Source organism: Pelobates fuscus, chromosome 3 (genome assembly GCF_036172605.1).
Source record: "Pelobates fuscus isolate aPelFus1 chromosome 3, aPelFus1.pri, whole genome shotgun sequence".
NCBI classification, from domain to species: domain Eukaryota; kingdom Metazoa; phylum Chordata; class Amphibia; order Anura; family Pelobatidae; genus Pelobates; species Pelobates fuscus.
In genome coordinates this window covers 211,459,325-211,475,783 of record NC_086319.1, presented here as the reverse complement: position 1 = coordinate 211,475,783, position 16,459 = coordinate 211,459,325, and the positions used below count along the sequence as shown (strand labels likewise).

Genomic DNA, 16,459 nt, shown 5'->3' with positions numbered 1-16,459 from the left:
ATGTTTAATCCTTTTATCATGCTTCTATTCAATCTGGATATATTCATGTTATAGATAAGTATCTTGGGTCCAAAATTAATTACACTCTTTAACTGTCATGATTTTCATAGTTTAACACATGCTATGCACATCTTACCATACTTTGTGCAACATTTGATACACTGAGCTGCCGTTTTGTGTTTTCTTGGAAGAGTTGCATAACTCAATCCTCCGTCAGTCAGGAATTTAACATGTTAGTAGATATGTCTCCATTATATGCATTTAACCATGTAACTTATTTAGCATTTTTGTGTTGGCGCTACATGGAATCTTGGCTTGCATCTATTATCTGCAGCTGCTGTAAAGCCCTCCGCTTCTTCCCCAATACTGGCTTTCAGTGACTGTCTAATCCAAGACTTTGCAAAACAGGTGCTCTGGGCAATTGCCTGCCTCTTGAGTTTAGCTCCACATAGCTAAATTACCAGAAAGTAACAGGACTGTCTGATTGATAGTCTGATTGATGGGCGGTAAAGTGTAGTTGATTTATAAAAGTGACAAGTCATATAAAAATTGTCACATTATAAAAGTAAAAAAGAGGACATGCCGTTTACACATAAAACACTTGAGCAAGCTAAAGTGGTTTGAATGTTAGAAATTTTAAGTCAGTTTACAAGTTTTGAAATAAAAATAAACAACAAAAAATGCACTGTAATTTTATTTTTCTAAATACATTTACAAATACATTTTCTAAAATGTTCATATGCATGGTTGTGGGAATGCACAAAGTAATTGTTTTTTGTTTTTTTTGTTTGTATTGCTCTGTGCAAAGAGATATGCACTAAAGATGTTGTGATTCTTGATTAATGTTGCTAGAGACTACTGTTTTAAAGGAAAACTGTCACTTTTATGGAATGTACATCATGGAGTAAAATATTGAAAATCAACTATAATTTTTGTTAACTTTTTTATGAGAAATTGTACATTAAATTACATCATAAACTATTCAAGTCACGGCAAGGGTTGCAGATGAGGAGTAAAACAGAAATATTGATTCATGCATGTTGACTGCCAATTGCAAAGGACAGAGCTAATGATGACTGACTGTGTGGATCTCTATATTTAAATATTTAATTAGATGTCTCACTCCTCACAACTTCATATTTTTAAATTTAAACATAAGTAAACATAATATTAAAAATCCTGAGAAGTGACAGATCATCTTTAATAACAATAACTAAATTTTGGGACATAAAGTCATATGTATCTCTCACTGAAACTTGTGAAGGAATATAAACTAAAATGTTCTCGACACTTGTTTGACTTGGATTAAAAAAAAAATATATATATATATATATATATATATATATATGTATATATATATATATATATATATATATATATATAAATCCTTGTTTGAGTGCACTTCAAACAAGGATTTATATATTTGGAGGTCGAAGTTTGCACCTGGGCAACAAACAAGACCGGGAGCAGTGAGTGCGGGACATTACGTTCATTATATATATATATATGTTACCAGTTACCACATTAATTTTTAGACTAAGTATAACATTTATGTTACAAAAGTGATGTGTGTGTGTGTGTGTGTGTGTGTTTTTGAATACTGAATAACATAATTGACAATAGGCTATAACATATTATATATTATTTAAAAAAAAAAATGAAGTTTATGCTATTGGCCAGAAGAGGGTGAACCTGTCATCCAATTGTTTTTTTCAGCTACAGCAGTGGATCTGTTAATATCATCCCTCCCTTTCTCCTCCCCCTGACTCAAAGAATAACACTCCCATCTTTCCTCTGTTCTGTTGGAAAACCTGCAGAGGTTTCTAAAGCATAAATAATGATTTATTTAACAATGCAATGATCTCAAGCTAAACTACTGACTCATGGAATTATAAAAGGATACTATATTTCATAATATTTCAAGAAAAGTAATTAAGAGATGGACATCCACGGCTACTTAAAAGCATATGAATGTCAAGTAGTGCATTTGTTCTTCCTTTGTAGCTTTGGCTCGATTTATGGGCAGCTTTGTTATTCTATTGTTCAAGAGTCAGAGTTGGGAACATTAGTAGGGGACTTAGCTCAGGATCTGGGGATACATTTGACAGATATATCCAAATGCAGACTGAACTTGGGATCTGCGGGCAACAGTAGGTAATTTGCTGTAGACCAACAACATAGGCTTTAACTGTAAAGTAAAGGATTGAATCCAAATCCATACTTTTCTTTGTCTGTAAAGACTCCGAAGGATGGAACACTCATTCCAGAATTGGTATTGGAAAAGATTTTGGATAGAGAAGAAAAGAAAGAAAATAAAAGTATACTTACTGCATATGACGGTGGAGAAAAACCTCAGTCAGGATCATCTCAAGTGATTGTTACAGTTCTTGATATTAATGACAATACAACTGTGTTTCAGCAGTCAATTTATAAGTTTAGTTTAGCCGAAAAGCTCCCTTTGAAGACTGTTTTAATAGCATTAACTGCTACAGATCTGGATGAGGGATCTAATGGTGAAATTATATATTCCTTTCATCCCCATACTCTGGATAAAGCAAAGGAAAAGTTTGATTTGACTCTATTACAGGTGAAGAATTTGTTAAGGAAAATGTGGATTTAGAAAAATCCCCTTTTTACAAATTGTCAGTTAGAGCCAGAGATAATGGTATGCCTGAACCTGAAGGTTTATGTCTCATACATATTGAGGATGAAGATGCAAATGATAATATTCCTGAGATTACTTTTACCCCTAAAACAAATTTGGTGCCTGAAAATGCTGATATAGGAACAGCTGTTTGGTTTATTACAGTGAGAGATAGAGATTCTAGGAAGAATGGTTAAATACAATTGGAAGTGTCCCCAAATGTACCTTTTAAATGCCAACCATTTAAAATTGCTACTCTTTAGTCCTCAGTGAATACCTGGACAGAGAAAAAAAAAACCTGATATATTATTAAAATGATTGCCTCGGACTTGGGTTCTCCTTCTTTACATAATTGGACTACAATTATCCTTAATATTTCTGATATAAGTCTCCTACATTTTTTCAGTCTGTTTAAAAACGTTCATAAAAGAGAACAATAAACCTTGTAGCATATTATGTGCAATTTCTGCTTCTGATCCAGATGAGGGAGCTAATGCAAAGTAAGATATTATATAGCTGAAAGCCAAACAGATGGTTTTTCTGTTTCTTCTTTTGTGTATATTGGCACAGAAAATGATAATATGTATGCCCAGCGTTCTTTTGACTATGAACAATTGCAAGTTCTACAGTTCATTGCAAGAGTGGAAGATTATGGATCCCCAAAATTATTTTCTAATGTTTCAGTTTTTGTATTTATTTTGGATCTAGATGATAATTACCCTGCAGTATATACCCTGAAAATTCCAGAGACTTCCATGCTACAGAAAAGATCCCAATGTCGGCATCTATTGGATATTTGGTTACTAAGGTCTCAGCAGTAGATATGGACTCCAGTCACAATGCCTGGCTTGTGTACAGTCTTGTTGAGTTTACCAGTTGTTTCAGATCTTTGAATACTCAGGTGAAATCAGAAATATTAGAGGTCTTCGTGAGACAGACAACATAGAGCAGAATCTTGTCATTTTAGTCAGGGACCATGGTGAACCATCCTTGTCAACTACTATCACCATGTGTATCATTATTGTAGATAGTATAGCACCAGCAACACAAAAATCTAATGATTTTCTCACAAATCCTAAACCTACATCAAACCTAACTTTGTATGTTATTATTTCTCTTGTGGCTGTCAATTTGGTCTCCCTTGTTACATTCATTATATTGATTCTAAAATGCTTTAGGAATGAACATGTGGATAATAGTTGTGGACTTTTTCTTCTGAACAAATCCCACTCTAAATATTATATTGATAAGTATCAGCCGACTCTTTATTTAAACACACATGGAACTTTGAAATATATGGAGGTCAGGATGGCTCCACCAGAACCTCAGATACAATGTTACCCAACTTGTTTCCCTATAACAGCACAATCATGAAATTTTACTTTAACCAAAACATTAAACATTTCTCAATTGACTGACATGGGCCCTCTTCTGACTCAAACTTGCTAAATGAATCAAACTAGGTCAAACATCACAATCTACTCCCATTACCTCATTTTATATATATATATATATATATATATATATATATATATATACAAATCTTTTTTCGAATATATATATATATATATACACACAATGTCAAAATTCAGAGCCATCTGCAGGCCTCATTTTGTGAGCCTCAAGAATGGGCCTTGAGGAAACTGAACACATTCTCTGTCAATATTTCATCATGCTATCAGAACTTTGAGTAAGATACTGAACAAATATACAATATGAAAATGTAACAGTCATAAAAAAGACTGTAGCATATTCTAAAATATAACAGTCAGTATACACCTATTGGTATGAAAACTATATTGCATATATTTAGTCCTTGTGTGTGCATGGATACATACTTTACTTAGTATTGTGAATATATAATTTATATGCACTTTTATGTTTTCTTTATATTTATTGGTGGATTTTGCATGTTCTCCTATTCTCTTTACACTTAGAGGTAGAATATGTACTACTCTATTCTACAAGATTATTTGGTTGTTACTTTGGAGACTTCAATTAGCTTTATACTTTCTTAAGACTTTTTAAGTGTGTTCTCAAAAAAGGTTATGAGTATAACTTTGTTTGTGCATTTAAGATTCTGCTCTAAACTTCAGAGTCATTACATTTTATGTTATTACAATTTTGTCAGGAAATTAATATGTGTAACATTTATATGAAATGCTTCTTTAGAACATTTTTTATTCTTCAACTTGCTCAAAATATCAGCTTTTTCTTAGTTCCCTTTAATCATTTGGTATGGGTTCCCCAGCTGTCTTTACTAGTATTAACTAAGTAGCTAAGTCGCTACAAAGAGATGTGGACCAGTCGTTCGCACTCTATTTCTTGGCTTTTTATGAATGTTTGTGTGGTTCAGTGGGTCAAATATCTATCTTAATATTCCCTAGCTTATACTTGCTTGCAATACTTTTAAATCTGTTAATGAAAATGTACGGTATATGATGTTACCCCATTTAGACTAACTATTGAGACTTTCAAATATCCTTGTATTTTTATGGGATATGAAATTACTACGACAGACCAGCAGAGGGCTGACTTGTCATCTAAAGAATTTTTTAACTTCACCAATGAATCTGCTTATGTCATTCCTCCTGTTTCTCCTCCCCCTCAATGAACCACTCTCCCATTTTCCTCTGACACAAAGAAGAGCTGCATTTTGGATAGGGATGTTTCTGTAGGAATGAAATAGAATTTAGCCCGTTTTGGATGTACTCATTGACTCATGGGATTATAAAAGGACCATAATCTACAATATCTCTCAGGAAATAATTTAAGATATGGACTGCTGGAGCACTGCAAAGGCTTGGAAATGGCAAGTTATATTCTTTATTTTTCTGTATAGCTGGGGCTCAGTCAATGCACAGCTTCGTTATTCAACTGTTGAGGAAACAAAGACAGGGACATTTGTAGGAAATGTGGCTCACAACCTGGGATTTAATCTAGAAGATATTCAGAAACGTAGTTTAAGTTTGGGACCTGATGAAAACAGCAGATATTTTACTGTGAACAAAGAAAATGGAGATTTGTCAGTAAAAGAAAGGATTGATAGAGAGATTGTTTGTGCATCAAATCCTACATGTTTATTGCATTTGGAGATTGTTGCCGAACGGCCACTGGAGTTTTTCACTTTAGAAATTGAAATTTTGGACATTAATGATAATTCTCCCTCATTTGCTATTTCTAATCAGGAAATTAGAATAACTGAACTAGTGACTGCCCCTGGTGTACAATTCCCTTTAGAAATTGCATATGATCCAGATGTTGGTATTAATAGTGTTAGCCAATACAGCTTGAATCCAAACCCATATTTTTCCCTGTCTGTATCTAATCACAAAGATGGAACTCTTATTCCAGAACTGATATTAGATAAAATTCTAGATAGGGAAGAGAAGAGAGAACACAATCTTGTCCTTACTGCTTTTGATGGAGGAGAAAGGAAAAGATCAGGATCTACTCAGGTAACCATCAAAGTTTTAGATATCAATGACAATGCACCCATGTTTGATCAACCACGTTATAAGTTCAGTTTATTGGAAAACGTCCCTTTGAAAACAGTTGTGTTTAAACTTAATGCTACAGACCTGGATGACGGAACCAATGGTGAAATTTTGTATTCATTTTATCACCGTAATTCAGATGCAGCACAAGAAACATTTGGTTTAAATCCACATACAGGTCACATATTCATTAAGGGAAATGTGGATTTTGAAAAGGCAAACTTTTATGAATTATCTGTCAGGGCCAGAGACAAAGGTGTCCCCGAACTTGAAGGACGATGCCTAATACAAATTGAAGTAGAAGATGTAAATGACAACACTCCTGAAATATTTTTCACTTTCAAGACAAATGAAGTGCCTGAAAATGCTGCTCTTGGAACAGTTGTTGGATTTATCACAGTAAAAGATAAAGATTCTGGTAAAAATGGAGAAATTGTTTTGGAAGTATCACCAAATTTACCATTTAAATCCCAACCCTTTAACAATCGCTATTCCTTAGTAACTAGTGGATACCTGGACAGAGAAAATGTATCAATGTATAATATTAAACTCATCGCTTCTGATTTGGGTTCGCCTTGTTTGTACAATCAGACCACTATCAGCATCAGAATTTCTGATGTTAATGATAATGCTCCCATGTTTCTCCAGTCTTCTTACAAAACCTTTATAAGTGAGAATAATGAGTCAGGCAGTTTATTATGTACAGTATCTGCTATGGATGCAGATGAAGGAGATAATTCAAAATTGAGATATTCTATTACTGAAAGCAAAACTGATGGTCTTTCAATTTCATCTTTTGTATACATTGATTCTGAGAATGGAAAGATTTATGCCCAGCGCTCTTTTGACTATGAACAATTTCAAGTTCTACAAATCACTGCGAAAGTGGAAGATTTTGGATCTCCAAATTTATGTTCCAATGTGTCCGTTTTCATATTTATTTTGGATACAAATGATAATCACCCCACTATATTATATCCAGTGAACTCAGGGGAATTAATTTCCCAAGAAAAGATCCCAATCTCTGCATCTACTGGTTATTTAGTAACAAAGGTTTCCGCTGTAGATCTGGATTCTGGTCACAATGCCTGGCTTAGTTACAGCCTTATTGAGATTACCAGCCAGAGTTTGTTTCAGATCTCTGAGTATACAGGAGAAATCAGAACTATTCGTTCTCTTCAAGATTCAGATAATATTGAACAACGCCTTCTTGTATCAGTCAGTGATCATGGGAAGCCGTCTTTGTCAAGTACAGTCACCATATTTATAAATATGTTAGAAAATGTTCCCAAAGAAGCACACAAATCCAGTGATTTTAATACTAGCTCAACGTCCACACTAGATTTAACTTTATATCTTATTATTTCCTTGGTAGCCATAAGTTTGGTTTCCATTATCACCTTTATTATACTAATTGTCAAATGCATGAAAAATGAAAATTATGACAACAATTGTGTTTTTTGTTGTCTGAACAAATCACACTCCAAGCACTACACAGAGCAGTACCAACCAACACTGTATTTGAACACAGATGGTACTTTAAAATATATGGAGGTCAGGATGGCTCCTCCAGAACCACAGGGACAATGTTATCCTGCTTGTTTCCCTCCAATTGAAAAAATAGATTTTACTTTGACAAAACCTCAAAATGCTCCTCAGATGACTGATGCGATCAACGACTCTTATTCAAATGAGCTAATCCAGGTGAGACAGCAAAAAATCTTTCATTTAAAAAAAATATATATTTAATTAGATTCATTCTTAGATTTTACTTATGATCAGTATATACCTTTTTGTATGAATTAATATATGTGGTTATTCTTCAAAGATGAGCTGATAGAAATATATTTTGTATAAAAAAATTCTTAAAATATATTTCTTGAGGTTAACACATTTGCGATATCTGTTATTTTTTTTTATTTTTTTTATAGTATACTTCAATAGCACGCTACAGCCAAACTTACCATTTTCAATTTGTCATCAATTTAGGGCCACCTTCTTAAGCAATTTATATTGTCTGCAGTTTTATACCTGTAAATAGTTGTTTCAAATGTTCCAACTTTATATGTTAATGTAATACTTACTAACACTTTAGAATCACATCAATGTACCATAGTAGATACATTTTAGATTGACAAAGCATCAGGCTGTATACATATGTAATTATATTTCTAGGCAAGTGATTTTATTTTTAGAATGTAAACAACATTACTTATAGTCAAGTCTCCCTTCCCGATATCTAAAAGCACTGCATGCATGATTTATGTATGGAGAGCTGTGTACCATTTTGAAGTATAACCCAGGATTCTGCAGCCTGTTACATAAAAGAAGAAATGCCACGGGGTTTGAAGCTATGATACAAGCCCATGTAGTAATAAGCAGTAATAAGCAGACATAAACAGAATGTGGTTCAACTTAAACAGTGCGGCAAGCTTTTGCTTCAGTAGACAAAATGGCACTCTGCAGCTCTCTCCATAGTCCAGCTGCTAAGTGAGCATTATACGGGTATTCTGTGCATAAGGTATCCCTACCACGTGGGTACACGAAGTTACATTGACTGAACAGAATCTTGAAACTGCCAAGTGAGATATGAGTGAAGTAGAAGTATAATTGGCAGATATCAGATTGTATAGTTTGTATACCAAATCTATTAGAAACACATGTGAACTTCATAAACACCAAAAATCATTGGATTTCATTATTATGTTATAGCAAAGATAGGCGTTCTAACTTGGGAAGAATTGCATGAGGGTTATATTTTAAAAAGTACACGTGAACATGTAACTCACATTTAAAGGATATTTTTAAAGACTGTTAGTGCCATACCTTATTTTTATATAGGTTTTGCAAAATTAAGTACATGTCATATTGAAGACTAATGACATTAAAAGCAATCAGCCATCAAAACATAAAAATATTGCCAGTAAAGTGGCCAATCTCCATAGCTGGAAAGTTCAATTCAAGTAGAATTGTTTTCTGCTGTTGGAGATTTGAGACATGTCTCTGGCAAAATGCAGAGAGACATAGTAGCTAATGTTCATGTTATTATTTTAAAAACATATATTTACTTTGCATTACAAATAATTAAAAAACACTTGACATCAAATTTTTTGGCTATATATAATTTGTAAAATCAAAATATATATTTTATATCATTATATGTTATTTTAGACATATACTTGTCCAGCCATAGAGCTCATGATGTATTTGTCAAGATAGCATATTTCTTAGGTTTTCATGTTTGTATTATAGAAGAGCAAATCAATATACCATGGGGACTTTTTTCGAGGGATGGATGGCTATTCTGGATCTATGAGTCTTGTGTCATAAATTGTTTTTGTCTGTAGTCATTTTTAATTTCTTACCTAAAGCAATATACTAGTTCAGTACTGGGAGCATTGTCTTCTTAGTGTCTTGTTGCAGTGGCAAACCCTTGCTCAATTGTCAGCCAGCATTGAGGTACTTTGTGGATTATAGGCATGCTTAAGGGATGTGTAATCTGTGCCCAGGCACACCCTAATGTAGGGTTAAATTGTACTTACTCAGCATATAGGTTTGAATCTGCATTTAGGTGCCTATTAAAAAATGTCTCATTACCTAGATGATAAAGATTAGCATTTATCTTTACACATGATGCTTATCGTGACCTCATTTTTTGTTCATTTATAAAGTTCATAATTGTTTGTGAATGTTCATTTGGTAGTTAAAAAGTATTTAGCTATATTTTAGCATAATACAGTAAATCTGATGTACAAGCATTATATATTGTGAAAATTATATTACAACTAAATAAGTATATAAATCAAAAAATGTTTCCAATTATAAGCGACTACACACATTATTCCTATAAGCTGTTTGCACTCACTGAGCATATAGTGCTCCACCGAATTTTTTGTTTATATTTTAGCTTGTTGATGAATAGAACTTTATTGGTTGATTTTATTGGTTAAAGAGATTCTCCAGTGCCAGGAGAACATATTAGTTTTCCTGGCACTGCAGGACCCTGGAGTGCCCCTCTCCCTCCCGCCCCCCATCCCAAGTTACTGAAGGGGTTAAAACCCCTTCAGTGACTTACCGTAGTCCAGCGCCGATGTTCCTCGGTGCTGGTCAGGTTCTGCCTACGCTCCGTCTACTCTCCTCCCCCGCCAACGTCAGCCGGCAGGGGAGACCTAATGCGGATACTGATAGACAACCACTAGAGGAGGACTTAACCCTGCAAGGTAAATATTACAGTTTATGAAAACTGAAATAATTACACTTGCAGGGTTAAAAGTAGTGGGAGTTGGCACCCAGACCACTCCAGTGGGCAGAAGGGGTCTGGGTGCCTGGAGTTTTCAATGACCATTCCTTTAATTAAAAAGACTCATATGTTATTACGATCAGGGATGACAGCACTGGGTGAAGCAACAGCATAAAATAATAAATATATCATATTTTTGAAAGGAGAATAGAGGCCAAAGGATTTTGTGTACTTGAGTAGTATTCCAATAATTAAAATATTCCCATTTTGACATGTGAAAGAAAAATGTATTTATTAAGTAAATAACCTTCTCCAAATACATTACTTATATAAACTGTTTCTTAGTAAAAAGTAAGCAGCAATTAAAAAAAAATTCTAAAATCATGGATAGAGCGAGAGAGAGAGTGTGTGTGTGTGTGTGTGTGTGTGTGTGTGTGTGTGTGTGTGTGTGTGTGTGTGTGTGTGTGTGTGTGTGTGTGTGTGTGTGTGTGTGTGTGTGTGTGAGAGAGAAAGAAAGAGAGAGAGCTAGACTTGAACTAGAATTCTCTTTAACTAGAAAAAAATGGTTTATACTTTTTAAAAGTGGCTTGCATATAGCTCTTATAAAATGTGGTCCAGTTACTACTATCATACATTTACTTTTAACTTTTTTTTATATTTGTATACTGAAGCGGCATTGAAATATTTAATATTTTCTGTAAATTAAGTTAACAGTAGTGTCCAGCAGAGGGTGCACCTGTCATCCAATCATTTTTGTAGCTGCACAAAAGGATCTGTTTACGCCATCCCTCCTCTCTCCTCCTACTTAATCAGTGAATCAACCTCCCATCTTTCCAATGACACACAAGAAGGAGCTGCTGTTCAGTGTGAATCCTGTTTATATTTTTATGACATTTATATATATTTTTTTGTTATTCTGAGGCTTTTTTAACTCTATAAACAAAGTGGATTATACATGGACCTTTATTGCACAATATTTCAAAGGGAAGGGTTTAAGATATGGACTTCTGGAGCTCCCCAAAGACTTGGAAATGGCAAGTAGTATATTTCTATTATCTATGTAGCTGGCTCAGGGTCTCTGGACAGCTTCGTTATTCGATTGTTGAGGAATTAAACAAGGGATCATTGGTAGGGAACGTGGCTGAGAATCTTGGGTTAAATGTTGCAGAAATCAGTAAGCGTCGGCTCAGTTTAGGATCTGAAGGAAGCAGCAGATATTTTTCCATGAACAAAGAGAATGGTGCCTTGACTGTTACAGAAAGGATTGATAGAGAAAGCCTTTGTGGATCAAGATCAAGCTGTTTCTTGCATTTTGAGATTAGTGCTGAGAACCCACTAGAACTATTTAGTCTAGAAGTGGAAATATTAGACATAAATGATAATCATCCTGCTTTTCCAGTCATGTATCAGTATATACCAATTACAGAAGTATTTGCAACCCCAGGTACTCAATTTCCTATAGAAATTGCACAAGATCCAGATGTGGGTGTTAATGGTATTAGCCAGTATACGCTGAATCCAAATCCTTATTTTTCTTTGTCTGTTACAAGTCATCATGATGGAACTCTAATTCCAGAGCTGATACTGGAGAAAATATTAGATAGGGAAGAAAAAGGAGAACATAAACTTATGCTTACTGCTTTTGATGGAGGAGAACAAATAAGGTCAGGATCAATTCAGATCACCATCATAGTTTTAGATATAAATGACAATGCACCAAGCTTTGAACAGCCTCGGTATAAGATCAATTTAATGGAAAATTCCCCTTTGAACACAGTTGTCATGCAACTGAATGCTACAGATCTAGATGAGGGATCCAATGGTGAAATTATATATTCATTTTATCACCGTGCCCAAGATGCAGCAAAGGAGATATTTGATTTAAATCCACATACAGGTGAAATATTTATTAAGGGAATTGTGGATTTTGAAGAATTACAGGTTTATGAATTATCTGTCAGAGCCAGAGACAAAGGATCTCCTGAACTTGAAGGAAGGTGCCTTGTACAAGTTAAAGTAGAAGATGTAAATGATAATACCCCAGAAATCATTTTTACCTCCAAGACTAATGAAGTGCCTGAAAATACACCAATAGGAACAGTTGTCGGATATATTACAGTGAGAGACAAAGATTCTGGTAAGAATGGAGAAATTGTGTTGGAAGTACCATCAGATTTACCATTTAAATGTCAACCCTTTAACAATCGTTATTCTTTAGTAACTGATGGACACCTGGACAGAGAAAAGGTATCAAAATATAGCATTCAACTTCTTGCCTATGATCTAGGCTCACCTTCTTTAAAAAATCAGACTAGTATAAGTATAAGGATTATGGATGTTAATGATAATTCACCCGTGTTTCTCCAGTCTGTTTACAAAGCCTTCATAAAAGAGAACAATGAACCAGGCAGCTTATTGTGTACTGTACTTGCTTCAGATCCAGATGATGGAGACAATGCAAAACTGAGATTTTCTATTGCTGAAAGTAAAATTGATAGTTCTTTTATCTCTTCTTTTGTATACATCAATTCTGAGAATGGAAACATTTATGCCCAGCGTTCATTTGATTATGAACAATTCCAAGTTCTACAAGTTGATATAAGAGTAGAAGATTTTGGATCTCCAAGCTTATATTGCAATGCATCAGTTTTCATATTTGTTTTGGATACAAATGATAATTACCCCACTTTGTTATATCCAAAGAACTCTGGAGAATTTATTCCCCAAGAAAAAATCCCAATTACTGCATCGTCTGGTTATTTAGTAACAAAGGTTTATGCTGTGGACCCGGACTCTGGTCACAATGCCTGGCTTGCTTATAGTCTTGTTGAGCTTACCAGCCAGAGTTTGTTTCAAATCTCTGAATATACTGGAGAAATCAGAACTATTCGTTCTTTTCAAGAGACAGATAAAACTGAACAATATCTGATGGTATCAGTCAGAGATCATGGGGAGCCATCTTTGTCAAGTACAGTCACAATATGTGTAAATATCTTAGAAAATGTTCCTAAAGAAGCACACAGATCCCTTGATTTTATTCCAAGCTCTAAGTCCACACCAGAATTAACACTATATCTTATTATTTCATTGGTAGCCATTAGTTTAGTTTCTCTTGTTACCTTTATTATATTACTTGTGAAATGCTTCAAAAATGGAAATTCTGAAGGAGTTTGTGCTCCTTGTTTTTTAAACAAATCACACTCCAAGCACTCTTCAGAGCAGTATCAACCAACTCTGTATTTGAACACAGATGGAACTTTAAAATATATGGAGGTCAGGATGGCTCCAGCAGAATCACAGGGACAATGTTATTCTGCTTGTTTCCCACCAACAACGGGAACAACTGATTTTTTATTGGGAAAAACTCAAAATACTCCTCAATTGAATAATATGAACACTGAGCCCTCCTCTTTCCCCAAGTGGGCAAAAGAACTAAGTCAGGTGAGTCAGCAGAAAAAAAGTGGAACTGTGATTAGGCTTAACTTGAAATTATAATAAAAAACACACTATCTTTTTCTGAAAGTATTTCATATAAATAGTATATTTTCTATGCAAACATACAGAAAGCATGTTGTCCTGTATCTATATTTGTACAAAAGAAAAGTTCAGCAAATGGTAAAAGTGTTTCTGTTTTTAATCAGTGTTCTATGCATTACTCTACCATGTGGTTACAGATTTTCATATTTTTAGGGCCACATAATGTAATTGGTATGGATGCATAGCAGATCTTTGTAACCTGATAAATACACAGAAGTGGAAATTATGAATTCATAATATAATTATAATTCATAATGTAATTCACATAAATATTATGAGTCCTAATTTCTATCTTGTTTTTAAATAAAATTGTGCATCAGCTAAACGATAAAGACAACCAACAGACAGACGGACAAACAAACAGAAAAACAGGTAGATGATTGAAAGAGAGAAATAGACACTGAACAAAATTATACACTTTTGTTTTTGCCCCCATTTTTCATGAGCTGAACTTAAAGATCTAAGACTTTTTCTATGTACAGAAAAGGCCTATTTCTCTCAAATATTGTCCACAAATCTGTCTAAATCTGTGTTATTGAGCACTTCTCATTTGCTGAGATAATCCATCCACCTCACAAGTGTGGCATATCAAGATGCTGATTAGACAGCATGATTATTGCATGTGTTCAATACAGCCACATTAAAAGGCCACTCTAAAATGTGCAGTTTTATCACACAACACAATTCCACAGATGTCGGTTTTGAGGGGCCGTGCAAACGGCATGCTGACTGTATGAATATCCACCAGAGCTGTTGCCCATGAATTGAATGTTCATTTCTCTACCATAAGCCATCTCCAAAGGCGTTTCAGAGAATGTGCCAGTACATCAAACCGACCTTTCAACCACAGACCACGTGTGACCACACCAGCCCAGGACCACCACATCCAGCATCTTCACCTCCAAGATCATCTAAGACCAGCCACCCGGACAGCTGTTTCAACAATCGGTTTGCATAACCAAAGAATTTCAGCACAAACTGTCAGAAACCGTCTCAGGGAAGCTAATCTGCATGCTCGTCGTCCTCATCGGGGTCTCGAACTGACTGCAGTTTGTCGTCGTAACTGACTTGAGTGGGCAAATGCTCACATTTGATGGTGTATGGCACTTTGGAGAGGTGTTCTTTTCATGGATGAATCACGGTTTTCACTGTACAGGGCAGATGGCAGACAGCGTGTATGGCGTCGTGTGGGTGAGCAGTTTGCTTATGTCAACATTGTGGATCGAGTGGCCCATGGTGGCAGTGCGGCTATGGTATGGGCAGCTGTATGTTATGGACAACAAACACAGGTGCATTTTATTGATGTCCTTTTGAATGCACAGAGATACCGTGACAAGATCCTGAGGCCCATTGTTGTGCCATTTATCCATGACTATCACCTCATGTTGCATCATGATAAAGCATACCCCATGGTGCAAGGATCTGTTAACAATTCCTGGAAGCTGAAAACATCCCAGTTTTTGCATGGCCAGCATACTCACCGGACATGTCTCCCACTGAGCATGTTTGGGATGCTCTGGATCGGCGTATATGACAGCGTGTTCAAGGTCCTACCAATATCCAGCAACTTCACACTGCCATTGAAGAGGAGTGGTCCAACATTCCACAGGCCACAATCAACGACCTTATCAACTCTATGCAAAGGAGATGTGTTGCACTGAGTGAGGCAAATGGTGGTCACACCAGATACTAACTGGTTTTTGGACCCCCCTAGACCTCCCCAATACAGTTAAACTGCACTTTTAGGAGTGGCCTTATATTGTGGCCATCCTAAGGCACACCTTTGCAATAATCATGCTGTCTAATCAGCATCTTGATATGCCACACCTGTGAGGTGGATGGATTATCTTGGCAAAGGAGAAGTGCCGACTAACGCAGATTTAGACAGATTTGTGAAAAAGATTTGAGAGAAATAGGCCTTTTGTGTATAGGCCTTTTACATCTTCAATTTGTTTATTAATAATGCATACAAACACTTCCTGATAGCTAAACATTAATTGTACACATTATTCTTTTTTTTCATGTATATTAATGTGTTTTTATTTACTGTATTATAGATGTATTTTTAGATTCCATAGTTTAATGGATCCTACCAAATATTTTTGTTGCTAGCCTTACTGAATCCAAACTCTATTATTAAATAATTAACTAATTAACTATTACAGTGACAACTAAATGTGCGTTTACTAAAAGTAATAAAAATTTTAGAATAAATGCTTATGCATTTAGTATATCAAAATGCATCAGCATAAAATCATGCAGCTATGGTCAAAAGGTTCAGCTGTTGTTAAAAAAAAACACAACACGTAACAATGTGAGTTATTGTAAACAAAATGGTTGTTGGTTCCTGAGATGTTAATCTGAGTATCTCTGAAACTCTCTAGAGCTTACAGAGAATGTTATAAAAGAAATGTCCGGAGAGTGGCAGTTCTAAGAATGAAAATGCCTTCTTATTGAGACTTTCAAGTGAATTTAAGGCTACAGTAGGCACAGATGCACCAAAACATACTAGAGATTGAAAACTAACAATTGGGTTCATGA

General features: G+C 35.0%; 1 protein-coding gene across 30 annotated transcripts in view; it reads left to right on the top strand.

The window, feature by feature from the left end:
• Positions 1-16,459, top strand: part of LOC134602740 (protocadherin gamma-A4-like) — a 487,733-nt gene that overhangs the window by 398,711 nt on the left and 72,563 nt on the right. For 2 of the 30 annotated variants that reach the window (XM_063447961.1, XM_063447954.1), the window contains exon 1: positions 5,302-7,845. The exons of 26 other annotated variants lie outside the window; for them this stretch is intronic. In XM_063447961.1, coding sequence (XP_063304031.1) covers positions 5,422-7,845 — 2,424 coding nt within the window. In that variant the 5' untranslated portion in view covers positions 5,302-5,421. Of the gene's footprint in view, positions 1-5,301; positions 7,846-11,193; positions 13,823-16,459 lie in introns of those variants that run through there. 2 more of the 30 variants (XM_063447942.1, XM_063447939.1) reach the window with 1 other exon arrangement.